Source organism: Rhamphochromis longiceps, linkage group LG16 (genome assembly GCF_057381845.1).
Source record: "Rhamphochromis longiceps isolate RC_006_pf linkage group LG16, R_longiceps_female_GT1.1, whole genome shotgun sequence".
In the NCBI taxonomy this organism is placed as follows: Eukaryota; Metazoa; Chordata; class Actinopteri; order Cichliformes; family Cichlidae; genus Rhamphochromis; species Rhamphochromis longiceps.
The window spans coordinates 16,821,037-16,848,343 of NC_140572.1; the positions used below are offsets into that span (position 1 = coordinate 16,821,037).

At 43.6% G+C, this 27,307-nt stretch overlaps 1 protein-coding gene across 1 annotated transcript in view; it reads right to left on the bottom strand.

Moving 5' to 3' along the window:
* dachd (dachshund d) overlaps nucleotides 1-27,307 on the bottom strand; it is a 93,745-nt gene that overhangs the window by 33,612 nt on the left and 32,826 nt on the right. Inside the window, exons 2-3 of the mRNA XM_085384686.1 lie at nucleotides 13,021-13,136; nucleotides 5,512-5,664 (exon numbers count right to left, since the gene is read on the bottom strand). Of these exons, the coding sequence (XP_085240812.1) occupies nucleotides 5,512-5,664; nucleotides 13,021-13,136 (269 nt within the window). The remainder of the gene's footprint in view (nucleotides 1-5,511; nucleotides 5,665-13,020; nucleotides 13,137-27,307) is intronic.

Below are 27,307 nucleotides of genomic sequence, written 5' to 3' on the forward strand. Positions count from 1 at the left end.
GAGAGCTAGAGAGGAAGATGGATGAAGTTGCCCCTAGACACTCATATCAGGTCAGTATGTGCTTTATCCCCTAATGGTTAAGGTTAGGATTGAGTAGGGGGTGATACTAGATCTGAGCCTGAGGGCCACTGTTCTAGAGGAGAGGTGCAGGAAGTTGCCACCATCCTCCATCATGGCCCACATTCAGCTGCGCTGGGCCACCAGCACTAATGCAGCTAGCAGGTTGGAGCGCGTAGTTAGCTAGTTGGACGTGTCCTTCCACCCAGAGAGCTTTATTATTAGAAAGGACATAAACAGACTAATTAAATCGCAGCAGTGGAGCTGGGCTGACAGCTGGCACAGAGAATGTGACCAAACAGATCCCTATCAAAGTGCAAGAGCAGTGTCTCTCTATATGGGTCCTGCTTTTGTGTGCGTGGCTTTGTCTGCGTGTGCTGACACGCATGCCTGTATGTCCAGTAAATATACGCCCGGGTGCACGTCACCTCTACCCATTTTAGCCCCGTGTTCGGCTCACATTCGACGACTATCATTTCTCCACTCACACGCGCTGTCATCTTAATGTCTTATTTAGCGGCTTATCGCAAAGCACACTGACTCTCTTATATGTTCCAAAATTGCACAAATGCTATCCAACAGAGCAGTGAACACTCCAGTAATTAGTGCATGGTCTCAAGCCTGACTCCACTCAGCTCTGCAACATGGCCAAGCACGGACCCCATATAGAGAGGAGTCTAGTTATGCATTGATCTCAGAAAATTAAGGCTAACTGCCCCAGACTGCGGCGTCTTGATGTACCTTCTGGATGAGCAGTGTACTATACTTTGTGTTGTTTGTGGCGTAAACACGGTGATTTTTTTTTTCTCACTCGCCACGCTTTAAAATAAATACATGCTAAATAATTAATGACCCCGCCCACCCTAAAAGGTAAAACCACTGATGATGAGAAAATATGGCCTTAACAAGTCAATAATGGCGAGTGCAACAAGAACAGCCTAATCAATGCGGCTGCAACGTTTGCAAACAAGGACTTGAATTATAACGCCAATAATTGATCCCTTCCATTTTTTTCTCCCCACCCCCTTTCCCCTTCATGTGATGTCATTGTTTATTGATTGCTTCTCGCCCGTGAGGGATGATGGGAAGTTTCGGAGTTTGTTTTTTGCTGCGACTTTTGCCCCTCCCACCTCCCCTCCCACATCCAAATACACCACCCACCAACCCACCCTTCCTCCATTTGAAATTTGCAAGCTGTAGCACCAGCTTAACCAAAAAGGATTAAGTCCCATACCCAACTGAGAACACAGATAATGCTCAGTAATTGGTAAAAAATGAAGATGAATGGGACAGCTAGATAAGGACCAATTAGCTGCTGGGAGTGTACAGCTGTGGTCTCCTCACAGAGCGCTCTCAGGGGCCAAGGCCCCCTCTTTCTCGCTCTCTCTCTCACACACACACATACGCACGCAGGCACACGCGCGCGCACGCATGCAAACATGCAAGCGTGAGGGTAGGGCTTGCAGAAATTAGCCTGATGACCCTGGAAAGAGAGAATGATGCTTCCTCATCATCTCACCCAGAACCTCTTTCCCTCAACTCCTCACTCAGTCAGGCAAGACTCCAGGTACCTGTCACCACCCGTCCAAACTTCAGACTAGCATGAGGCTTTCCACTCCCCCACCCGCCCCTGTTGGGCGCAGGCAGCCTGGACCGAAGCCACAGATGTTGAGACAAAGGCTTTTCAGGTTTTCATGCATCGCTCCTTTTAAAGCTTCGCTGCGATGTTACAGTGCGGACTCGGAAGAGTTTTTTTTTTTTTTTTTGGTAGATTATGTTAGCAGTGACAGTTGTGTCTTCTCCTTCTACCGCCGCGCTGTTGTTTAGCCGGCATGTCGTGGCATCATCTGGCTGATGACAGTGGAATTCCCATATCTAATTACAAACAGGATTTCAGCTCCATTAGAGTTGTGTGGTGAGGAGTCAGATGAGTGGCAGGGCAGCACCCAGTGGCCAAAGAGAGACAGAGGGTGAAAGACAGAGAAGTAAGTGAGACAGAGAAAAGAGGACAAAGGGTGAAACCTCTGCCTTATCGTCTCAACCTGATTTTTTGTTGGTTCTTTTTGAAGCTCCGAGAAACACTTTTTTCCCCCCTTCTGTAACTGGAAAAAAAACAAACCCAATTCCTTCTCTTGGAATTGGCAGGTGTTTGTTAGTGGGCAGCTGACAATATTTTTTCTCCCAGTAATGAAGGTTGTGGCTGGGGTCAATGCACTGGGAGGGAATGGCAGGCTGTTTATCCCCCTCAAGGCCAAGCGCCACACGTGTTTTGCTTGGTCTGTGATCTGTAATTGTGGCATTTCCTGAGAGGCGCAGGAACAATCCACATTGTGCTTTGAGAGCTCTCCCTCTGCCCAACTAAAGAGTGCGAGGGAAAATCAAAGAAAGACCCCACACACGCACACACACACACACACACACCATCCTGCCTCTCTTTACATTTTGATGTCATTCCATCTCTGTATCTTTTTTACCCTTCTCTCCTGCCTCCCCTTCTTCATACATATCTATTTCCTTCTCTCCATCTCTCACTCAGGATGTTTGGTTATTTTGGCAGAGAGTTGAACTGGCTGTTTTTTTCCTTATAATTAATAACATTGATGCAAACAGGAAGGTCTAATTGTGATGAATATTTAATGTGAGGGAGAAACATTAGCCTGTTCAATTTACATCAACACAAAGACAGCGGCGGGCAATCCAACTCTACAAACAGTACAGAGTGTCCTTCACTGGCTGGCTCTGCTGTGCTTTGCTTTAAGCGCTTCACAATACAAGAACTGCTTCAGACAAACACTGAGATGAGGCACCTGTATTCTGTATTTTAGCCCGAGGAGGCTTTTTTTCTTTTTCGTTTCCCCTCCACGGGTTGATGTAGTGGCTCTTTTCTGATTAAATGGATCTATGTCCTTAGTGGTATTATCAGAAGGATGCTCATTATCATATCAATTCCTATCGTGGATGGTAACATAATTTGTGTAAGTAAACACATCTGTTTGTGTGGGTCTTAGTTTAAGCCGGTTGATTATAAAACGCCAGTCCATTTCCTCAGAGCAGCTGTGGTCTGAGTCTGTTTTAAAAACAGCATGAAGTCATTCCCCAGTCAGCACTCTGAACAACAGTCAGTCCAGTCCCAACAAAAGCCCCAGCCAAATGCATTTCCCCCTCTGCTACATCAGTCAACTGATTTATACATCTCGATAGCTATTGGATAATAGGCTCAAGTGCTGGATATATTAGGGATTCGCACTTCAAAAAAAAAAGAAAGCAAAAAAAAAAAAAAAAAAAAGCTCATAAATCAAACCCGAGCGAGCCACTTTATGGAATCTGAAGTAAAATCTGTAATCAGGCTTCCTTGTTAAGTCTCGCAACTGTGGAATCCCAAAATGCCTTCATTAAAAATAAAACATGTGAAGCAAAGTCTGGGGCTAGATGAAGAAGACAACATGCTGCTAGCTTGTGTTTCATGGCTCTGCAGTGCAGAGCGGGCCATATATCTCCAGCGTATTATCAGGATGACTCCTGCTGGCCACCCTGTCACAGGAGAGTGCTTGATATAAACAAGAGATTGCTGCGACACCCAGTAATCAATATTAGGATGGTTTCAGTACCAAACATCATTTGTCTCTGCGACCATTCCTTTGACCAAACGAAGCATTAATTCAAATCATAAATCTGAGCTGATTTAAATCCGAGGAGAGTGAGGGAGAGAGAGGGGCCCCTGTCTGACTGCCTGCCCCTAATGATTTATTTTCTACATTTCTGCGAGCGAGAGATTTGTCCATACTCACTGACAGGTCACCTTCAAACGCCAGTGGCAGACTGTTCATCACCATGCAGACGAGCATCTCATCGCTGCGAGTAAATATTAAAGGAAAAGAATCCAATTGATTGTGGATGGGGCCGAGAGGCGTCACTGCCATATATTTCACTCAGAGAGCTAATGCTGTGGCCCATGCACCCACACCTAGAACTGCTCCCCCTTGCCAGAATTATGATTCTACCGGGAGCCTGTGTGGCTGGCTGTGGGCTCAAGGTTACAATTTAAATTGTAAAAAGATAAAACAGTTTCTTATTAGCTCCATTGCCACAGCCTTGCTGTTAGTACTCACATTTATCTTTATTTCCGTGACCTCGCAGGCTCGTATTCTCTCTCTCTCTCTTTTTTTTTTTTTTACACACTCCATTCTCTCGGAGTGATGACCTCACACTTTATGCATTTCGCATTGTTAAATCTGCTTAGAAACACATCCTGTTTTCATCTCGCACGCCACAAGCTCCATGGTGTCAAGTATTATTGTCGAAATGTGTTCAGGAGTCAAGCCATTTATTACAGTAAGTGAATCAAAACCTCAATTTAGCAGGCAAAGCTACGGGGATTACACTTGGTTTATAATTCGGAACGGGCTCATGAATCCGCGCTAACATACATTATCATTCTCTTTAATACACTAAGTGCTCGTGTGTGATATTGCAAAAAATCCTTCTGCATTTTAGGGCTAATAATTAATTGAAATGGCACATAGTGAAAAACCAGAGCTCTCACAGCAATTCAATTAGACCTTGTTAAAAGCTGATAGCTTTGGGAAACTGTGTTCACAGTTTCACTTAGCTATTAGGAGTTGTTTTTTTTTCTTTCAACATAAAACACTTTCGGAAAAACATGACTTACATTACTAAAGCGGGCATTCCCAGTGCATACAAAATAACTAAAATCAATAGTTTATTGCTTTATAAACTTTGAGAAGGCAGCAGCACAGTGGAAAGAGCATCTCATGAAAGAACACCGTGCGAGTCTTCGGTTTAAGGCAAGCTGTGTGTCTGTGTGTGCCTCTGTGTGCGTATAACCTTTTTATTACTTTTGACAAAGCTCCATTGACACAAAGAACAGTGTGTCTGCTTTAATGACGAGGTGTAGAAACGACCTTCTTCTTTGACATATTTCAGTCTAAACCTGCTCTGGAATTATTGTTATTTTGGACTTTTTAGCCTCGGCTGGAAAGAAAGGAGGCAGGATACATGTAAAGAGAGAATGAAGGGTTTGATTGCCAGCATTGTTTTTTTGCCTGCTGGGGTACCTTTGGAACAATGCATGGAACCGCATAAGCTTTCACTCTTGCAAATCAAAGCAAATTTGCTCAAACTTACTGACAACCCTGACAAAAATGGAACTTGTTTAATAACCAGTCTGCATTTTTCCCCCTAATGTGTTGATTCTCGTTTTATACGGCCGAGGATTGAGATGTGTATAATACCCTGCCTCTCTGGACATTTTCTGTCTAATTTTTTAAACAGATAATTGTGCAGTCTTGGAACAGTTATGAGTTCTTTGAGCGTGTGCTGAAACGGTGGCAAGTGTGCAGGTCTTCGCATGTGTTTGTGTGCGGCTTGCATTTTTTTCCCACTAATGCGAGATGTATTTGTGACAGTGTGTGCGTGTATGAAGGGCATCCTCACCGACACTGGAGCTGAGGTCTCCATTCTCTCCGTCGACCCCGTGGTGGTTGGCGTTGCCGTGGTAGCTGCTCATTGCCTCCAGCTTGATCTTCTTGACCTTCATGGCCTCTGCGATGGCTGCGTTGGCAGCTGCTGCCGCCGCTGCTGTCAGGCCTGGAGAGAAGAGGCAGAGGAGACAGTGCGCTTACAGACCGCTACATGTCTGCTGTGGCTGAGCCACTGCACCTGCGAAACCTTTCAAAAAGCCTCCTTGGCAAATAAAAAAATGAAGGAAAAAGAAAACAGAGGGCAGACTTTTGAAATAATAAAACAATGAATAATTTTATACACTATGGGGAATAAGCTCCTGCGAGATCACGACTTTGTTTTTCATCTTCTGACAGGGGATATCTTCACAGCGGGTTATCATGCTGATGAGATGGATCCCCGTGTGTGTGGCAGCATATGATTTTTATGAATGTTTCAGAGACTCTGGCATTCCTCGCCGCTCTGTATTGATGTATTTGTACCTTGATGGAAAAAGATGCAGTCAAGATAACAGCGCATGATGCAAGCACTTTGTGTGTACAGCTTATAATAGTGAATGAGGAATAGTGATGCAGTGTGACACAGCGACGGGGGATGGGGGGGCAGGCATTAAACATTAAGTAAAGCGGGTTAAAGTGAACAGACATAGGGGCTGAGCTGCGTCCTCTGAATCTTATTGTGGAGGGTACTTCAGTGATACCGTCTAATGCATTCATCAGAGCTAATCGACCTGAATAATACCTCACAGTGCTGCTCGTGTTTCTTACAGCAATACATTGTCGTGCCTCATAATAAGAGGGCTCTTCTCACTGTCAAGGCGAGTCATCGGGCACAATGGAATCCTTTAGACAGACCAGCAAGTTTAATAGTTAGAGGGCCATGAGTGAAAATTAACTAAGGAATGAAGAAGGAGGCAATATGTGAACTTTTGTATCATCTCTTATTTCAAAATGTTCTGTGGCCTGCAGAAGTACGAAACTGATGAGGCAACAGGTCAAAAGTGGCAATGAGCTTGGCTCAAATATACTCAAATATTCATACTGGTTTTTTGTACGGAGATGATATGGGTTATTTCCAGTGTTGGGGAGTAACGGAATACATGTACCGCCGTTACGTATTTAGAATACAAAATATGAGTAACTGTATTCCGTTACAGTTACCGTTTAAAAAGGTGGTATTCAGAATACAGTTACTTTGTTGAAATAAACGGATTACACTGCGGTACTTTCCTGTTTCATATTGTCGCGGGTCAGGACTGTTTGGGTTTTGTTTGACAGCTACATTCTGTCGTTCCAGGCGGCAGCGTTACGGTTGCCATGGTTACAGGGCGACAATCTGTCTCTCTTTCTGCGACTGTGTGTTTCCTGGGTGAGAGAGCGCCTTTTCGTTGTTGTTGTTGTGCTAAGCTAACAGGCAGAATGCTACAAGCATAACTCTAAAGAATGTAGCATCATGGGCAGTGTAGTCCGTGTTGCAGGGAGAATGGACTGCCATACACGTTATGGGTCTGTGAGCGCGAGGAGGGAGAAAAAGGCGAGTGGAAAGGTACGAGCTGTCGTCGAGGAAAAACGGGAGCTGGAAGCATGTAAATATAATAATAACCACTGCAGCCAAGAAGAGTGCCTGACGAGCCCAGTTGTAAGTAAGCTATTAAGACTCGACTGTACACCGTGTTCGTGTTTTCCTCCGAAAACAATAAGTTCCGTTGGAGCAGCCTTTCAACGCCTCTCTCTGTCTCTCGCAAGAAAAATTGACCCACACAACAAAGTAAAGCTATTTTTCGGCTACCAGCCGACAGGGACCCCGCCGTATTAGTCAGAGGTCCCTTTACTACAGTTCGGAGTCGTGGACCTTCAGTAATAGTAATAAATCACACAGCAATAGTACATTCACGTTGTTGTAAAAAGCATGATAATACATTAAGTAATCCAAAGTATTCAGAATACGTTACTGTCATTGAGTAACGTAACGGAATACGTTACAGAATACATTTTGGGGCATGTATTCTGTATTCTGTAACGGAATACATTTTAAAAGTAACCTTCCCAACACTGGTTATTTCGTAGAACCAGCCAACCAGTTGTGGTAGGTGGCTGCCCCTCTGTGAGCCTGGTTCTGCCTGAGGTTCCTTCCTGTTTTTTCCGTCCCACTGTCACCGAGTGCTGGCTCATAGAGGCTCATCTGATTGTTGGGGTTTCTCTGTATTATTGTAGAGTCTTTACCTTGCAATATACAGCTCTTTCAGAGGTGACTGTTGTTGTGATTTGGCGCTAAATAAATAAACCTGGACTGAATTGAATTGAACTGAATTTGAATGTATTTGAGAATTTTACATGGATTTACTTGAGGCCAAAGTTAGCTGCTTCGTTAAACTACATGAATACTGACATCACTGAATCCCCTCTGTGATCTCAAAATACATGCCGAAATAGCAAGTTTAGACGTGGTCATCCACTTTAATGAAAATGAACTTGATGTGATTGACATAGTAGGTCTAATATTACAGCCATACATATGCTGAGCACACTGCAGAGATCATAAAGCACTGGTCTGTCATTGTGGTAGTTCCAGGGTTCTGGTGTATTGAACGTGACTGAAATCTTTATTCATGAGGCTGGTCTCAAACAGCAGGGACAGATAGTGCTAAAGCTCCTCTAGGCTTGGCGTGTCTCAGGAGAGTCCCACGACTCTTCTCGCCAGCCCCAGCAACAAAATCAAAGATGCATGGCAAGAAAAAGATATGTACCTATTACTGGAATCACTCATATCCACAATACGGTATATCACCTGCCCTTTCACTGGGTGCTGCTTGTACTTGATATGCAGGTTTGCCTTACGTTTGACGCTGAACAAAGCGGCGTCTCCGTTTATCATCGCTAAGCTGTCACGTCTCCGTGATGGGACTCAAAGCAGCTATTAGCCATGCATTTGAGGGGAGACACAAGTACAAGGAGAGGTAGAAATCAAACACGTGGCTCTAATAGATACATGCCAGCACATGCAAGCGCTAACAGACACACACACACTGACAAACACGCACACAAGAGCATACCGGCCTGGACACCCTTTCCTCTCATCCCCAGCTGATAGGCAGATGGTGAGAGTCACTCTGAGCCTCTGACATGGAGGTGCATATAATTTAAAGCCTTGTTTGCATCTTAAAATACATCAGTACCATATTGACGTACAGTATACATCATGTCAGCGAGGGCCCTCTCGTTTGCAGTGGGCCCTGGCTGCTGTTCCATATGCATAGGCTGGGCAGGAGGAGGGGGAAAACAGCCATTGCCTCATAAGAAGGTGATACTTCTCCACATAATGAATGTGGCCTCTGCCCAGTCTGAAGGTCAGCCTTCATTTGTGTATAATGGGCAAGAGTCAACTGTTTTCCAAATGAGACGTATGCAGAACAGACTGCCGAGTAAATATTGAAATCACCTCTGGGCTGTTTGTGTGATAAATTCCCCCCACAAATCAGGTGCTGCTAAAATGAGTGCAGCAATGGAGCTTTCTGATGCTCTCTAACTTGTAGGAATACGGTGGTTTATTGCACTGCAGCCTATCTGTCCTCAACACATATATATAATATAATTTTTTTCTTTAGTCGACTAAACTGTAGAGCCACTAAAGCAAAACGGAAACGGAAAGTAGGAGGTGATGAGTTTTGATCAAACGTTTAGCGAGAAAATAAAGGCTAGGAAATTGATTCGTACCATTGTGAAACGGATGAAATGATCACTTTTCCATTTTTCATTTATCATTCGCCCGCAACATCCACCCCTGTCTTTGACTAAGTGACACACTCCATAAATCGAAATCTTTGTTCTGATAATTGCTTCATTTCGCCGGATCAATTGTCATATCCACACAACGCACACCTCAATACAGCGCGTGTAATAAGGAAGCCAGGGAGATGTTGGCGCCCAACAACAAGTCTATTAAGCCACTAGAAGTCTAAACGTCAACAGGACCAATCCCACTCGGTGCTAATCTGCATTCATTACTATGCAAACAAAACAATCCAGCCTCATATAGTCCTTCAAAGTCACCTTTAGATTCAGACACTTTTCTCGTATAGACGCGCCGGCGAGTCCGAATCCTCCAGAGCACAAAACTAACAGCGCATCACGGTCGCATGTTGAGAGTCACACCAGCAAGGAAACAGAAAGGGGGGAACATTTCAACAAATAGAGAATAGCATGGTACTGTCACATGGGGAGCACAAAACAGCAAATAACAGAGACAAGGTCTGATGGTAGCCCTTGGAGCAGCTGTCATATTAAATAATAATGAAGGATCTATTAATATGCAAAGGAAGCAGCAGCCGACTGGCTTAACGCTGTCATGCCTCTGCATATTGTCAGGATCTTCATCATTAATTAACATGCTAGCTGCCCCATACCTGCGCCAATGTCAGAACATTCTTACAACAAACACCCCAATGCCTGTGCCCTCCGCAACTAACTCTTATAATTAAATTAAAATCAGATTAACTTCACATCAGTACACAAAAGACCGACTTTTAAGACTTTCTCTTGCAGTGATTGCAACTCCCCCCCCCCCTCTCAAAAAAAAAAAAAACCCCAAACAAAAAACAAGAGCTCATCTGCTGTGTTTCTGTTCTCCTCTCTGTTAGGGACTGCACCATGGGCAACAATGAAAACGGGCAAGCAGGATAAATAGGGAAGAGACACTCCATGTCAATGAGCATGGCCGCCTAATTTTATGCATGGACTGGTGGCAGCACAGCAATGACAAACTGGGGATGGGAACAACGCGACTCTTAGGTACACTAAACCACTTGAACTGTGCTATCCACATCATGACAAATTTAGTATCAATTACAGAGCGTGCTAACCTTATGACAAGCGGCGGACTCAAAGAGGAGGGGCAGAGGCACAAAGAACTGACACTAAATTACCTGGCGCATACTGGATCTATTTTAAAGCAGCTTGAAGTGGCGATGGATTAGATGATCCACTCTGCAGCAGGGGATGACGTGCTAATTGTACACTGAAAGAGGATAAATATTACTGTATGTTTCCACTTACAGCACTCGTGAGAAGAAGAAGCAACTCTCTGTGTCGCTCTTAAAGCGAGGCAATGCCAGGAGGCATTAGGAAATATTGTTGTTGGGTTTTTTTTTTTATCAGCAAAGTACAGGATGCACCTCGGTAAGATGTAGGTGACATTCATTTCTCTAATGGTAAATGCAGTACTCTTGCGTTATTCAAAAGATTGAAGCCATATCCAGGACATAAATGAATTATATTGAAGCTGCTGCTTAAGTAGTGGCCAGAGTGTGAGTGGAGGCCACCTCTCCACTTTAAAGGAGATGTCATCTCAGTGTGGTGTCAGTCCACAGCAAATAATCCGATTTGGGGGCCAATCTGCCTGTAATGCATCAGCAACTGGAAAGGCTCCAGCGTAAACCCCTGCCCCACACCCCCTTCCTCGGGGCATGAAGTATGCACACGTTCAGGCACTGACACAGACACACGTGTGCCTTCACACATGTCCTTAAGTGTAAAACTAAGCACTAACTCAGCACATTAAAACGTCCATTTCTAAATGGAACTGGTGTATGTTAACAATGTGTCTCACATCCACTCTCTGGTCCTGATGAGTGAAGACGACATTTGTTCTCATGCACTTCTCACATGTGACCGATACAGCCACCGAACTTAAATCTATGACCTTAAGTCTGACGCTTCAAAAGAGCTGCGCCAAAAAAAAAAGAAGGAAAAAAAGAAATAAAATAAAAGGGAAAACTGTAAAACGGTTAAGTGCCTGTCATGCTGCTCTTTAAAGCTGGGAAATGAGATAATTGAACAACTTCCTGCTTCGATCTCAAGATGAAACTTTTTTGCCAGTTTGAGCAATAGTTAACCACTATTACCATATTTGTTAATGCTGCTTATCTCCTTGGAACATCAGCAGAGGGATGACATGTTACTGTGAACCAAACACTGTGCGCTCTTCATCCGCAGCCCAAATGAAAAAGGGCGCAGCTATTTTGTGGGCGGCTCGAAGAATTGGTGAAGCCTCGGGAAGAGCTGTCGGCCCGTATTCTGTCTTTCTGTGCAGGCGCTAACTCATCTGAAAAATGAACTAATGTGACATGACACGATGGTGTAACTATTTAAGACAGTCTCTCAATGTCGTTTTTTATCATCAATCAGAACATTTGGACATGACAGGGAGATCAATTAGTCGCCTACTTAGATGCTAACTTATGTGTGGTCAATTATACTTAATTACTAATCTGTCAAAGTCTGTAACTTCCTTGACGTTTAATGCTTAATACTATCATCAAAACAATAAATGGTTTAATTACGACACAGAAACTGGTGCAAAAAGTTCCATCTCGCCACAGTTAGGAAGCTTAAGGCAGTTATGAGAAGACCAAAAAAAAGAAAACCTCAATTACTTTATCGCTGCCCCCTGAATACCCTGACTAAATGTCAAGATCATAGAGTCCCTCTGGGCTTAAAGGGGATGATATCAAAAGGCTTTTCTGTTGCTTTATGTTCCACTAAATAACATGGGTCTTTCTCATCATTGTCCCTCTCTGTGTTCACTTCAGCCTTTAAGTTTGCCTTCTATACTGCTGCGCAGATAGCCAGTGACCTCATCCTGTTCCCACAGTTCAAAGCACTGGCCTGCACTGAACCGGCACCCGCGTTTAGTAGTGAATTTCAAAGTGGGTGGCTCTTAAACGAATACGAAAACAAACAGAATTAAAATGTGTTCAGTGGGATCATTAAAAGTGTTCAAGTTCACTATGGAAAATCTGCTGCGGTGCTTTATCTCTTTGCAAAAGTGCAAAAAAAAATGAATAGTCGGTTAAATAGAATGCACAAAGCTCCTTTCGACAGCGTAATATCATTAAAGACGTATCACTAAGGAGAGCAGAATATGCAAAGCAGAGCACTTACAGCCACCAACATCAAAGCAGTCACAATGAAGCCAGCCACAAATAGAACAAAAGCATTAGTTGCAATAAGACTTGGCCCGGGGGTAAGTTAGGGCACAAACGGTTGTTGTTGATTCTTGTGGCGATAAGCTTGCTTTAGCATCACCACTGCCTATGTACATATACCAGTGGAGTGGATTTAATCGCACTAATTAGAATGCACTCAAGGCAAAATGCAACATCTACTGGAATAATCTGAGAGAAAAGATCTCCACTCCAATCTATTCTCCTCCTCTTTGTTTCCGGCGAGGGGGGGAGGGGGGGGGGGGGGGGGGTGGACAGCAGAGGATCTGTTTTTGGTAAACGAGTGAGCGGCTGGTGTCTGGTGGTTGGATGCATGTGTCACTTTGGACTGGTTGCCATTTCGAGGACAAGCTGCGGGGAGGCCACTCGTGGGGAGGCTGAGCGTGCATGTGCATGCGTGCGCTTGTGTGTGTGGAAGAGACCTAGACAGAGGGAATCAGAGCCTTAGCAACAGTGACAGAGAGATACAGACCAAACCATACCTGTGGGCGGGATCATGCCGGGGGACATGAGGCCGGGGACTGAGTGGGGCATGATGTGGGGGTTCTCCGGTGATGTCACACTCTGGGTTCTCTTCGGAGGCCGGCCGGGTCTGGAGCTGAAACACCGGGCAGAAAGAGGGAAGAAGTCGGGTGAGAAATGAGGAGGAGGGGCCGTGTGGGTAGTGCTGGTCTGGTGCTTTGTGGTGGTGGCGGTGGTGGGGGAGTGTTAACATTTGGAGCACTCCAGAATGCAATTCCATTCCAAAGAGCTAACATGTACTGTAAATAAATTTCTTTTCAAGGACAGTTGCTTTCTGCAGCTCAACATAATAGACTTCCATAACTAATTAGATTACACGGTGAATTCATTTCCTTTATTGAAGATCAACCACTTTTTGATGCATAATTCATAACCCATACCTCGTTACCTGTTCCTCCGTATTAATATCCCCACACTATTTGAATTGCCTCGTTTGCATATGCTAAAATCCAGCGCGCGGCCCTCGGCCTGGAAATTACATGTTAACTTGTTATAATTATTGCAGTCAGGCCACTATTGATTTATGAGACTTTTAAAAACCAAATATGTGTAGTTCTGGTAATGAATGATATTTTAAGGTTCTTCAGGAAATTAAAAGGCAATGGCTGCCTTAGGAAATGTTCTGCTTGCTTGATTTAATGCGTGCCTTAGCTGGAAGGTGGTGTGACAGAGTGATTCAGACCTGTTGGACGGTTCTGATGGGGGAGTTTTATTACACCAAACGAGGGGCACAGATCCAGCCGTGATAAATGACTGTGCCACCTTACTGTGGAGGAGAAAAGGCCTTCAAAGCAGATACACCCCTGACTTTCCACACATCTTACTCATTCACTTATTAATACAGCTTCGAGTTTCAATCAATACCTACTTTGCTGGCTTATAGTTACAAAGAAAAGCCTACAGGCTGAAAAAAAACAACAACACAATGAGCATGTAATGGGCCGAGATTCTATAGAGGTATATTCTTTATGAACAAGGGGCTGGAGCTGAAGATGAATTATGGTGACGTGACACAGGTGACATATTGGCCTCATACATTATTTCACATACAATAGTCCATTTCAAGCTTTACCGGGATACCGAGCGCTCTCTATCAAGAAGTGAGTTTGACTCGTTTTTAAAACACCAAAAGGTTTCCAGAGTGTTCTGAAACTACAGGAGAAAAGCTGGATGGATAGTGATATGTATATATCAGTTTTATATACATATATTTTTTTTTCTTTTGAGGTACGAGACATTTCTTTGTTCATTCATCTCCTGCAGGTAAAGTTAGTTCACACTTAAACAGTCATAATTAATATGAAGACTGAATTACACCATTTTTTTAAAAAGAAAAAAAAAGGTGTTTGCAAGAACAATCTAGATTCAATCAATGTAACAATAATGTCTTTCTCTAGACTTTATCAAGCACTAGGCTGTTTGTGTTACAGTACATTTCACTGTATTTCCCAAAGGCGGTATCTGTAGAATGACGCAGTGTGTTTTAGTTCAGACGCCAGTCGAAATTTATTCAGCCATATCTTGCGAGGTTTATTTACCTCACTCCTGCTAATAGAGTGCACTCACTCTATTTGTCTGAATGTGCTGACTCTCTCATATAGTGGCGCTGGAGGTTTTAGGACTAAAAGCAGACCTTCACCCAACTGTGTCCCTTTGGAGGGGAAGTACGAGAGTGATAGAAAGAAGTAACAAGAGGGAGAGCGAGCGGCAGAAAGCGAGAGGAGGGAAAGGGAGAAAAGAGGGAGGTGGAAAGAGAAACGAGTGCCCGCTCAACCTAGGAACGTCTGGAAACGTAATTCCTATTTCTATAGAAGAACCTCTTTGATCTTATGAGAGGGAGAGATCGCAGACAGTTTTGCTGTCATCACTTTCACTTGTACTCTGGCTGAATTATTTATGAAAGACCTCAATAGAGGGTATGTGATGGGTAAAAGGCTTTTTAATAACAATACTAAAAGCAAAAGGACCCTCAAATGGACAAAAAAATGTCACATCAACCTTAGATCATGTCAAAGGATGTGAACTCGGGTACAAAGGCCCAGTTAAGTAAAGGTAATGTTTGGATAGGCTGCGAGAGATTCTGTCCCGTGTGTTTAAAGGGATAGCATTTCATCTACAGCCTGCACACAAATAACACCAGCGAGCCATGAAAGCAATACACCAGCTGAAAATGGAGCTTTGAACTGAGGAACCTCCGAGCAACAGGAAAGCCTCTCAGAAAATTAATGCTACTGTCTCCTTTCCTTATGGCTTAGTAGACGTCTACATTTGCAGAAATGGCAAACACTTTATTAAAGAGGGGGTGAAGTGGCTCCTCTGCTCAACGTTTCCAAAGACTGCACGTGTATAATGTTCCCGAACGATTTGCGCCACATTTTCCCAGGCATACGGATCTGTGATGGTCAGAACCATCCAGGCTAATAAGCCGGGTCCAGGGAGGAACTCAACCTGGCCTCAAACAAAAGAGCCAGGCTATTTATCAAGCAGCAGATGCTGATTCCCTAAATAGCCTGGCACAGAAACAGCTCCAAACTAGGCCATTATTGCAGAAAAAAAGATAGCACAACTGGATTTATGATTGGAATTTGTGTACCTTTGCTACATTTCTTATCCGCTGTTGTCTTTTCTAATCTTTTATTTTTAAATTTTCTCTCTCTCTCTCTGCTTAAAAAAATCGAAACGTTTCAGGAAATAAGAGCCTCTGAGTTCCAAATTGGGGCTTGTTTGGACAACTTTATTTCTGTTCTAGAGGTCAATCATGAAAGAATTTTATTTCATGCTTTATTTATATTTATGGTTAAGATATTCAGACCCCCTTATATCTCTCTGGCTTCAATTAAGGAAGCAAAATAGGCCCCACCAGCTTTGGGCTGGGGCCACAAATATGTTACACATCTATTCTCTCCCTTTTTCTTGTTTTGCTGCTATGGTGAAAAGAAAATACTGGTGAACTTTCCCTGAACCAGACTTCCTTTAATGGCCCGGCCGTGTGTTGACCCAGCAGAGTCGGCTGGAACCTGATACTATCCAACACACTACGCTGCGCAGGCAATCAGATTACACGGGGCCCAACAATACACTCCACACGAGTCCAATTTCAGCACTACAATGCAATAAAAGCACAATAATTAAATTCACGTTCTCACCCCGTTTACAGGAAGCCAACACGGGGTGATAGGTATAATAAGAGGCATAATATCGAATGAGATATCAGGATGCTTTTTGATCTCACGGCAAAATTCTGACATCTCGCCATCAGTCTCGTTTCTGACAACGGAAGCAGTGACTGAGATCTTATTACCCAGAACGCTGTTAATGCAGTGATTACGATCTGTTATAAATCAATTGAAACCACAAATGTAATGTTTAGCCCAAGTGAGCACACTCCCTTAGTGGATTCAGTTACACACAGAAGTCATCCGCTCCTCCCATCTTCGGATATCTTTAGGAATTCAACCTGATTATATCAATAGTGGCTCGAGTTTGCAGAGAAAGAGCATAATATTATTTCCTGGTGGTTATGATTGAGCCATTAACCTTTTATCGCAGTCTTTTGTTTGACGTTTCTAAAAGCTAAGGATGAAGATATTTATTCCATTTCCGCCCGGTTGGCCAAAACAAGCGAGTGAATCATTCGTCTGGGGCTTGTGTAAACAAAAGGCCTCTCCAGGTCTCTGCCAATCAGGTCTTATAAAATATTAACCCAATGTCATTGCCCTTTTAAAATCTCTCACCTAGAATTCCCTAATTGTTCATTTTCTTTATCTCTCCAGTGCAGAGAGTAAATAAATTAACAAAATAGCTTTTATCGCCCTGAGTAACCTTTTAACTGAAGGATTATCTGGGGTTTATTTTTCATTTCTCTCACAGCGATAGCAGAGCATGCCCCATTGATTGGTTTGCTGGGGTGGTGACCAGCCATGAAAACAAGGTCTTATTGATAAAACAAAGCAGTTTCTTACCTTTTAAGTGCCAGGTCAGGCAGAAATTCAGACGCCCTGAACCCATCAGGGGCCTGAATATGCTGAGTGCATTGGTTTTTTTGGAGGTTTGTTTTTTTTTTTTTTAATTCAGTTCATCAAATGGTTTAAAAATATGCGCACAACTCCCCTGAGAGGTTAACTATGTTTTTAAAAAAAGAGGAATAACATGTCTGTGCTGTCTTACTGCCAATTTAAAATCCCCACAGGTCAGATAACATTGTTGTCTGGGAAAAAAATAGTGCGATGCTTAACTTTAATTTGAGAAATGAGTTGTGTTAAAAAAAACTTGGTCTGCTGGACAAGAGAAGTGTAATGCTAGCAAACGCAGAAGGAACAGGAAGTTGTGCTCTTTAATTTTACATTTGTTTGTTGATTAAACTTTAAGAGTAATAAAGAATTTTACATTTGCTCATCGAAATCACTGTTTGAGCAAAAGTGTCGACCGTTCTCTCAAACCGAGTATCTCTGGGTGAATAAGCAGCGTAGCATTTCTCGAGATTTTCTCAAAATCTACAATCAAATTAGCTGAGAATCGAGCGTGCGTGTATCAAAGAAAGCGTAGCAACTTGACAAAATGAAAACCAGCGAGAATGACAGGGCTATATGTTGCTTTCAACAAAACGGGGAAAAAGAAGGAAAAAAAAAAAAGATGATTTATATTTCCTGCTGACCTTGGCAGTCTATTCGTTGTGATGATCATAATCTCAGAGTCACCGTGTGATACATGGGAATGCATTCGCTCATCCATCTTTTTCATGCATCCATCTATCCTTACCCTCATCTTGTATCTGTATTTGCATTGAACCTATTCTTGGATTATCTCAATCAGCTTCCCCCTTGCACCTGTCAAACAACGCCTCGCACAGGTAGCCACATGGCACTTATCTGATCTAGATAGCTGGATTACAGCGAGTTTGAGTGCGAGCAGAGAGAAGAGGAAAGAGAGAAAAAAAGGAAAGAAAAACAGACTTTTATTTATTAGGGTTAGGAACAGCTGCATCCGCCTGCAAACTGTGAACCTTTGTTACGGAACAATATATCACAGATCAAATGGTGTGAAATCAAAGGCGGGAGAGAGTTAGCATCAATCCCACTAAAACCCCTTTTAAAGTGCTGTCTGTGCTCTGATCCCTGTGTGGACTAATGTGCGGGGTTGAGATCAGTGGTAGTTGGGAGAGTGGGTGCCTTCCTGATGCCTTTGTCTGGGCTCAGGCCTGATTAGGACCACGCTGGGTGAGACGATCGCAGAGTCTGACGGTACGGGGGAACTCGGAGCCGGTTTTGCTCCTTCCGCTGTCCTCGAGCCCGTGCAATGAAACAAGCAGACTTTGAGAGAAGACCGATGTTACAGCAGCTATAAAGAGCTTAGTCCTGTAATCGCTCTCTATTAGAGCCGTTTGAAGCCTTTCGGTTGTGAAACCGAATCTAAAAAAAGATCTGAAATGCGATAAACTGCTGATTATTCCCATGCATCATTAATGTTAAAAGCTGATTTCATAATTGTACGTCCCATAACTACAGAGTCTAAGATTGCTTAGCACCACATGAACAGACTCTGATAATGAGTAAGCAGACTTCCTACATCACGGGAACTGATGAGGAAAGCCTAATTGGTTGACTTTTCCATGCCTAATGGATGATTCTCTTAATTAAAAAGATACTGTACCAAATGTTAGAAATCAGATAGCGCTTAAAGTAAATGCAGTTAATCAAATGTATGAGAATGAGCAGTTCCAGGAAAGCCTAAATGAGATTGGTAGATATGATTTGGCTCCAATATTTATTAATTGCAAGTGCCTTTGGTTAGCAAAACAGAACAGGTCTTATCTTCAAACTGCTAGGAAATTTCATCTAACCACTCTCACTGATCTCTCTTTTTCATGAACTGCGATGCATATGAAACAAGTCTTCAAAACAAGGCTTTTAAAACTTACCCAGTCAGGGTGCCTTTGAGGATATTTAATTAAAATCTAATCCTGCATTCATTAAGGCTCACATAAATTAAGCTGTCATTCATAAGATTTATGGATTCTCATTTGCATATTGCATACAATTCATCAATTACTCAAGTATGAAAGGAGCGCATTTCCCTTGGAGCTGCCTGCTAGCCTGCCAACATTTGAAATGAGAGAAAGAGCACGACTGTCAGGCATTCACTGCAAACTTTTCCCCACAATGTCTGTGCACTGATTAATCTCATTTTCTAGGCATCCCTTACAAGATTGTACACAGTCCAGCTGCACTTTTCAATTATTTCTCCTGTCCTCTCAACTAACTTTGAAAGCAGGATGGGCTAAATGTGGACTGGAGGCTACTTTGGTCTTTATGTATATAACATGTCTTTTTGCCATGGTAATCATAAATTAGAGAGAGGGGTTTTAAAGATCCTAATGGAAAGGAAATGTAGTAATTTTATTGCAAATCCCATCAGGCAAATATTCTGCATGCTATAATAGCATATTTCCTGTCACATTTAGAGAAGAATACATCCAGCAGGCATTCTGACAGAGGGAGAAAGCTCAAGAAAAAACAAAAAAAGATAGAGGGGGAGGGTGGACCAATGAGAAAGAGAGTTGCAGTGAGAAAACAAAAGGGGGGGGGGGGGGGGGGGATCTTAGTGCTAAACACATAAAAACTCCCTTTTTGGACATGAGGCTATGGGAAACGCAGTATGGAGTAAGTGCTTAAACCAAGCGGAGCGTGAACGCATCTAAGATAAAAGGTCAGGCAAACACAAACAGGCCACTCGCGAGGACGAATGGAATTAATTGACTCATTAATATGCATGGCTAATAAAGCTCAAAATCCTAAAACAAAAATCATTGTCAACCATTCCCTTTTAATAGCTCTTATTTTCAGCTTGAGAAGAGCTAGTCTACAGGGTGTATCAATCTTAGGAGGGGTGGAGTTCCTCCACCAAACAGGCTTGGGGTAACCTCGGTGTTGTATGCTCATGTCCTCCCCAGCAGACAAAGGCAGAGTTGTTCTGGTGGAGGGATTAATTGAGAATTAATCCCAGTTTCTGGCAGTGGAACAGACCAGCAGTTAGAAGTGAAAGTCATCCTGAAGGGTAGTTAATTGGTTCCCCATAGCAAAAGCTTTGGAGAACAGAAATCAAGCTGCATTTTCATTAATCCTCCCCATTGTTTTGTGAAATTGTTGTGGAGAGTGACTTCAGATAGAGTCAATAGTTAAGGCTTTTAATTTGCTTTTAATTCTGCCAGTGGGGTGACAATTAACAAACCCCAAAGAACAATAGCTGTGAAAATTATGCGTTCGATTGACTCTAAATGACTCTGAAATCAAAAACCGATAAGCAATTAATATACTGTACTCTACAAATGGTAAGCACCTCCAACATACTTGATGCACTCCATCTAACTCTCTCACTCTATCTCTACATATACATACATATATATATATATAGGGCTTTTAAGCTTTGGGAATAGGACCGTCGGATTGTCGGATGTGATTAATTACGGGTCCAAATGGACACAATAGACAGAAAGGGTGATGTAATCATAACACGAGGAGACACGGTGGCTAACGGCAGAGATGGAGGAGGAAAAAAGGCGCAGAGAAAACGAGAGACGGAGCACAAGAGACAGCGGCGGCTCACAAACACATTCCACGTTCAAGCTAAACAGGAAGACCGTGGTGATTAGCATTAATTGCACTGAGGATTGGAATCCTGTGTGAAACATTAAACAAAAATTATCTACTGTTTATTCTGTTTTTTTCCCCTCATTTTTTTTTCAATAATTAATGAAAAGTAAATACTTTGGAGGAGTCCAAAAATGATCTGGGGAGGAAAAGAAATGTTTACATAATCAGGAAAAATGTTCCTGTACTCTTTTTCCTCTGTGTGCGCGCGTGCGTGTGTGTGTGTGTGTGTGTGTGCACACATGGAAAGGTTAGGGCTCAGGCCTGGTTCTCACTGTTCCTCAGTGTTTCTCCATTAGAAGTAACAGTGTCTGTTCCCCTGAGTGCCGACTGCTGGGAGAGTGTTTGCATATTTAGATACAAGCAGCCCTGTTTATGCAGCCCCACTCTTGGCTGCTCAAGTTCACTCCAACGCAGGTCCTGATCAATTTGGCCAGCTGTGCTTTAAATGCTGTTTACAGCAATAACATTGTGGCTAACAGAGCACAGCCTAGCCTGCACGCACACACACACGCACACACATTCTTACCAGTGAGAGACAGACAGACAGAGGGAGAGAGAGAGAGAGAGAAGCAACTTCAGAGCGAACCCCCAGCCTGCACATCCCCAGACGAGCATTTGTACTGAGTTAAAGACGAATCAAAGCCTGACTCCTCTGCAAGACACGGAAGAATTGGATTCCGTCTGTATACATCTCTGTGATCCTTCCGGAAGAATCACTGACTGCGAGCGAAGAGAGAGGAAATAACAAGAACTCAAACCCGGAGTCCCAACCTGACGTTCCAAGTTACAGGCGTCGTTTCTGACGAGTGATTGGCACGGAGCACAAAATAAAACGTCAGGCTCGCTGAAATTCCCACACACACATGACAACTGCTTTCGACAAGGTGCCGCGCACCTCACAAATAACTCTGTTTGGGCGAGACGCTACATTCCTCGAGACTTTGGGGGTTTCTCTTGAAAGCTAAAACTCCATTTAAGCCTGGCAGGACAGCAAATAGGCCTACTCAGCAAATAGCAGTGAAGCTGCTGCTGCTGCTGCTGCTGCCGCCGGTGTGCTCTCGCTTGATGATATAATTCTTAATGTACAGCTTGACGAGACATAAATCTTACCCGAGAACCACCTCACCTGAATTCTTTTCCCGCTCTCCTTCTCTCCCTCTCTCATGATGAATTGTTTGCTACATCTCGGAGACTAAAACCCTTCAACCTCTTCAAACCCGGGTTTCTAATAACGCGTAGGTGCTGGGGAGAGGTGACAGCATGATGAATATCACAACAGACAGCTCCAATATGGGACAATTTTACCAGATCGATATCTCACTGCAATATCACAGAAAAGGAGCTGATATTAGTCTACACAGTGTATTACAGATGGGGTACATTTCTTCTCTCTGCACTCCCAGTGAACCTGGGCTATATTTCATCCACATCGGCAATGGTTTACACACTCACAGACGCTCTGGAAACTAATCATAGCGTGGTAGCCACACCAGATGCATCTGCTTAAAATTATCCATATGTGTGACGCGCCTCTAACCCCCTTGTTCAACACGGCGATGGACTTGCAAATAAACTGTGAATCACATTAGAGGATGTTACAGGCCATTATTTCTAGCGAGAACAAATGTTTTGTCACATTCTAATAGAGAGATCACAGGCATCATGTGCGCAGCTTTTTAGAGCAAAGCCGAGGCAAAAGAAAGAGGCTTTGTCACGTTTGAAAAGAAGCACGAGAACCTCGCAATTAGGCGACAAAACTCTAAAGTTTGTTTGCCAATAAGCTGAAATTATTAAAAAAAAAATCTCTTCAACACGTTTTTTTTTGTTTTGTTTTTTTCAACTGAAATCAATAAGTCCGAATAAACTATTCCTTTCTAATTAAATGGCGCATACGTGTTTGTAGGCATGTGTGCGATCACAGGTCTGACTTTAATTTGCGCTAAGAGTAAATTATGGTTCGGGGAATTCATCACAGTACAAACATTTGTTGAGCCCTAGATGAATAAATCAATCACAAATGCTCTCTGACAAATTAACTGACACTGTTCTCTTTGTCAAGCTCGCCGCTAAACACCGTGGTCAAGTAACGTGTGCCTGAAGAAATGGAATGAGACACCTTTTACTTCCAAGGGAGACAGTTGCATATAGGAGAGAGGGAGAGAGAGGGAGAGAAATGAGAAGGAGACTGAAGGAGGGAGCGCAGACGCTGCTAACGCTTAATATCTTCTCTCTCCAGGGGGCCGGGGCTGAGGGCCCCACTGCTGTCAGCTGCAATAGGACCAGTCTTTTCGTGAGTGCCCAAGGTTCGTTAAGGGCTATTAATGGAACACAGTATCCCTTGTGTAGGGAACTTGTCAGTGTTTCATTAGAGACTGATAAACATATAATACATAAGTGTCAAACACAGTGTGCGCGCAGTGTGACATGGTGGCGGGAGGCGAAAGGGATTTTGGGATTGGAGTGTTACAGTCATTCCCATGCTCTGCACTGACAATATTTGGGATTTCATAAAGAGGGAGGAGCGCAGTGGACACACCCCGGGACCTGTTGAGCAAACTGTTTGGCTTTACGGAGAGGAAGTCCACAGCCGGCGGTGCCGCTTCGGCAAACACCGAACTGTATTATATTCTTCAATGGTTATCTGAGAAAAGAGGAGCGCCTTTTTGCACGTGCGTAACTGGTGAAGATGAGCTGGCACATCTCTTCTTACTGCTTAGGCCCAAAAGTACAAGCAAAAGAAATACATCGTATTCAATTAAAGTTCTTTTTTTCACCACTACTGAAACAAAGCAGCCCACAGCTGGGACTCTGGGTCTAGTTCACAAAGTCCTTTTGATCATTTTGTGGCAGTAAGAGAGTTTGGAGTCCCGTGGAGTACGGGACCAAGCCGATCTTATTATGATAATTGGGATACATCAACTTCAGATAGCACTAATGGAGTGATATTTCAGTGATCAAGAGTGCGTATTCGACTGTAGAAGCAAGTTCACTTTTTTAGAAGGAGGCATTATGCAACGCTCCGGTTGTGTTCCCAGTGGGCAGCCACTGAAACTTCCAGAGCAACCCAGAGTACGCTTTTAGCTTTGGTGTTGGAAGCAGCGCTTCACTCTGACGTTTGCCACCGAAGACAAGTGTTGCTCCGGTGAAGTTAAATCTATTTCCTCGCGAGTGAGTAATTGGTCACTATGACTATTAATCAGTTAATCTTCTCCTTTTCTTTTTTTTTTTACACCCTCTCTCTTCAACAGAGAAATATCAGAGGTTCAATAATTAAAAACGTGTCAGGTGAAAGTCCAACGCGCTTCCTCACACTGTATGTTCTCACATTCCCTGCTTTGTTCATCTTATTAACCTCCTCTCCGCTCGCCGCGCCTTTAAATGAAATCTTTAGCCCCTTACATGTGAAATTAAAACTGCCCTCCCTTGAGCGCTTTTAATTATTCTTCTTCAGGAGAAACTTCCACTTCTACTTTTTGTCAAGGCGGCCTTCTTCTCCCCCCCCCCCCCCCCCCCCCTTTTTTTTTTCCACACTCCTACTCACTGCCCAGGTCTGTCATGCTTCACTCCTCCCCTCCAGCCCGTTGCTCTTTCCCATTTTTTTTTCTTCTTTTTCTCTTCTTCTGCAGGTCTGTTTAATTCTCACCTTGCTCTGCCCTTGTCATCAAGCCGTTGAAGCACAAAGCCAGGAGCAAGGGAGTGTTTACTCATTTCCCCACTACATTACCTCTCCTATTAATCACTGCATGGAAACTTCTGGACACTGAAGCATCTCTGCAGTCGCTGCCCCAGCTGCCCCTCTACGCTAACAGGGCAAACTTTACATAAATGCCATTCTGGATATAAAAAAACCAAAATAAAAAACAGAGTGCAGAGCGTACACTTGCACTTGTTTCTTCAAGTAGGCACCCTTAAGCCAAGACTGCATTACTTCAAAGAGTTAAATATGTTAAATACCGGGATAATATTTTAATGCCCTTGTGTAAAAGGAAACATAACTACGGCTCTCGATAAAAAAAAAAAAAAAAAGAAGAAGTTTTGAAGCAAACATGAGTTGGTTGACATTGAAATGCATGATACATTATGAGCACACAGGACAGGCAGAGGTTAGTGTGTCTAATTAATCAAATTTAATTGCATGTAAATTGTACTTTAAATGCAGATGAGGAAGAAAAGCTGTTTTTATTTTTTCCGTCAGAGAACACACCCCCCCCCCCCCCCCCCCCCCCCCCGTTATTCTTCACTTATTCTATTTGTGAGATCAGAGAGATGAAAAATGAACTGTTTGCTAAAGCAAAGCTACGTCTCTAATTCCTAGTGTTAAGGTTTATTTAGACAAACACTTGATTTTTTTGTTTTGTTTTGGGGTTTTTTTTGTTATTAGTACTAGGGGGGAAAAATGTTTAGCGTGAAAATTCAATTTGAGTCCTGTGTGTCCATGCTGCCCCACGAACAAGGCAAAGCTGCTGCTGTGAAAGGATTCTTATGAAATTCAATTAACACACCAACAGCTTTCCTTTTCTCTCCTGCCCTAATTCCCACATTCCCGCTGAAATGACTGCATTCCCGGCAATTATGCTAACCGCTCGGAGTGCACCATAAATTTACAGGTCTGGGAAAGGCTGTAACGAGAGCTCCTTAAATATGGGAAGGAGATGTTTGAGAAGATGGATCGCCGTGGGCTAGTGGTCGGCCGGCAGTGGGCAGGGGGAACTTGTTTGTGAAACGCATACTACTAGCTGCTCTGCTTCTTCTAATGAGGCTATGGACATAAGGAACATTATCATTAATGAATGAACCCCTCCTTTTTCCGGCTTTTTCTTCATGTGTGTTTTTTTCTTCTTCTTTTGCTTCTTTTCTTGCCACAGCCCCCCTGTCCTTTTATTACTGTTTCACTGGGCAGCCCAAGGCGGCGGGCGGCATGTGCGTCGGCTATATATGAGAAAGAGAAAGAACCCAAAATATTTGAAATGCAAATAAATGAGTAATGTAAATAGTTTTGAGAGAGTTTACCCAGTGAACAATGGCCCCTTATGAGACACAAGTGCGACAGAGGGAGAGAGAACAGGACTGCTGGTGTGGGGGATCTGAGCGGTGGGGGTTGGAGGGATCATCCAACACAATATGGCCCTTCTCCTAAAGCAACTTGTTATCAGGCGCTACACAGAGCCCCCCATTCAATCTGCATTTAAATACATTTCAGTCCACTCACTCATTTGCATTCATTTCTCCCATTATATTTGAAAATGGCTAAATGTCTAGCCAACACAATGTGGGAGCCTATCACCGGCCAGGGGAAGCCCACACCTGATGCCAATTTAGCCTGCTCGGATCTATTCAATGCCGTGGCCTGATCTGACAACTCCAGCTCTTCCCCATCCAGGAGACTTTTCAATTGGATCTGCTCGCGGTGACAAAATTGTTTTTGCTCATTGAGGTTTTTTTCTCCTCTTCTTCTTCTTTTCTTTTTCTGTCCCACCCCCGCCTTTCCATCTTTCTCTCCCTTCTCCCATCGTCACTCCCTCCGTCTGTGCGTCTGGGTGTCTGTTTGGGAGCCATGGGAAAAGGAGAGGCAAATGATTCTCAGTGGCTTCTGATTTCCACTATTTGTTCAGCATTAGGCCCACTTATCTCTGAAAGAAAAAGCAACATGTGGAGAGAAAGTGACAGGCAGAAATTCAGCCTCACTAACAGGCCTATTGTGCCCTCAAGATCTGCATTCAAACACGAGGGGCCCTCCAACTCTTTCTCCCTCTCTCTCTCTTTCTCCCGCTCCCTCTCCCTGTCGCTATAAAATGTGCACATACTTGTGCATAGACCTCTGTCACAGTCAATTACTGCTGCTAATCTGTACTGCAATGGAGAGTAAATATTTCATTACTTTTTCAAATAAACAGTTGGTCTGAGCTCATGGAGTGTCATCTATTCTGTGAAAGGAGCTGTGACGTTCACATTCAATTACACCATAAAAAGCTGCCAAAGCTTCTGAAGTAGACTTTTTGTGCTGAGAGCACACTACCAAAATCATTAAGACTCGGTGGCAACATCTTGAGATGAAAAGCTGAGTGGAGAGCCCCAGCATTTACACTACAGCACCTTTTCTTCGGCCCGAAAAATCATCCTGGGAGCGCTGCCCTTGCCTCCCCCTTTCCTCGTTCTCTGTTCATCGGCCGGTGTCTACGCGGCTCAGCAGAGACACACAATGTTGTTTTCTCTGCAATGTACTAAGTAGTGTTGTGTGAGATTAGCAGATGAAATAATGCAAGGAACGGGGAGGGCAGGGCGGGAGTGGGGGGGGGGACTGGCGGGGGGTTGACAGAGAGATCCCAGAGTCTACTGCTCATTAATCACTGCAGCGTCTTTGACCTTTCATTTGCCAAGGGCGCTAAGAGAGGAGGAGGAGGGTGGCCGCGGCTGCTAACGCTGCCCAGGAAAGAGGCTGAAGAGAGGAGAGCAAAGGGATAGACAGTGGGGGGGTGGGGGGGGAGAAAGGGTTGGAGAAGAATCAAAAATATGACCGCGAGATTCTGCCGTGTCGAGTCCAGACGAGATGCGTTCTTAAGGAAGAGTGAAATTAATCAGCTTCGCCAACCGTTAGATG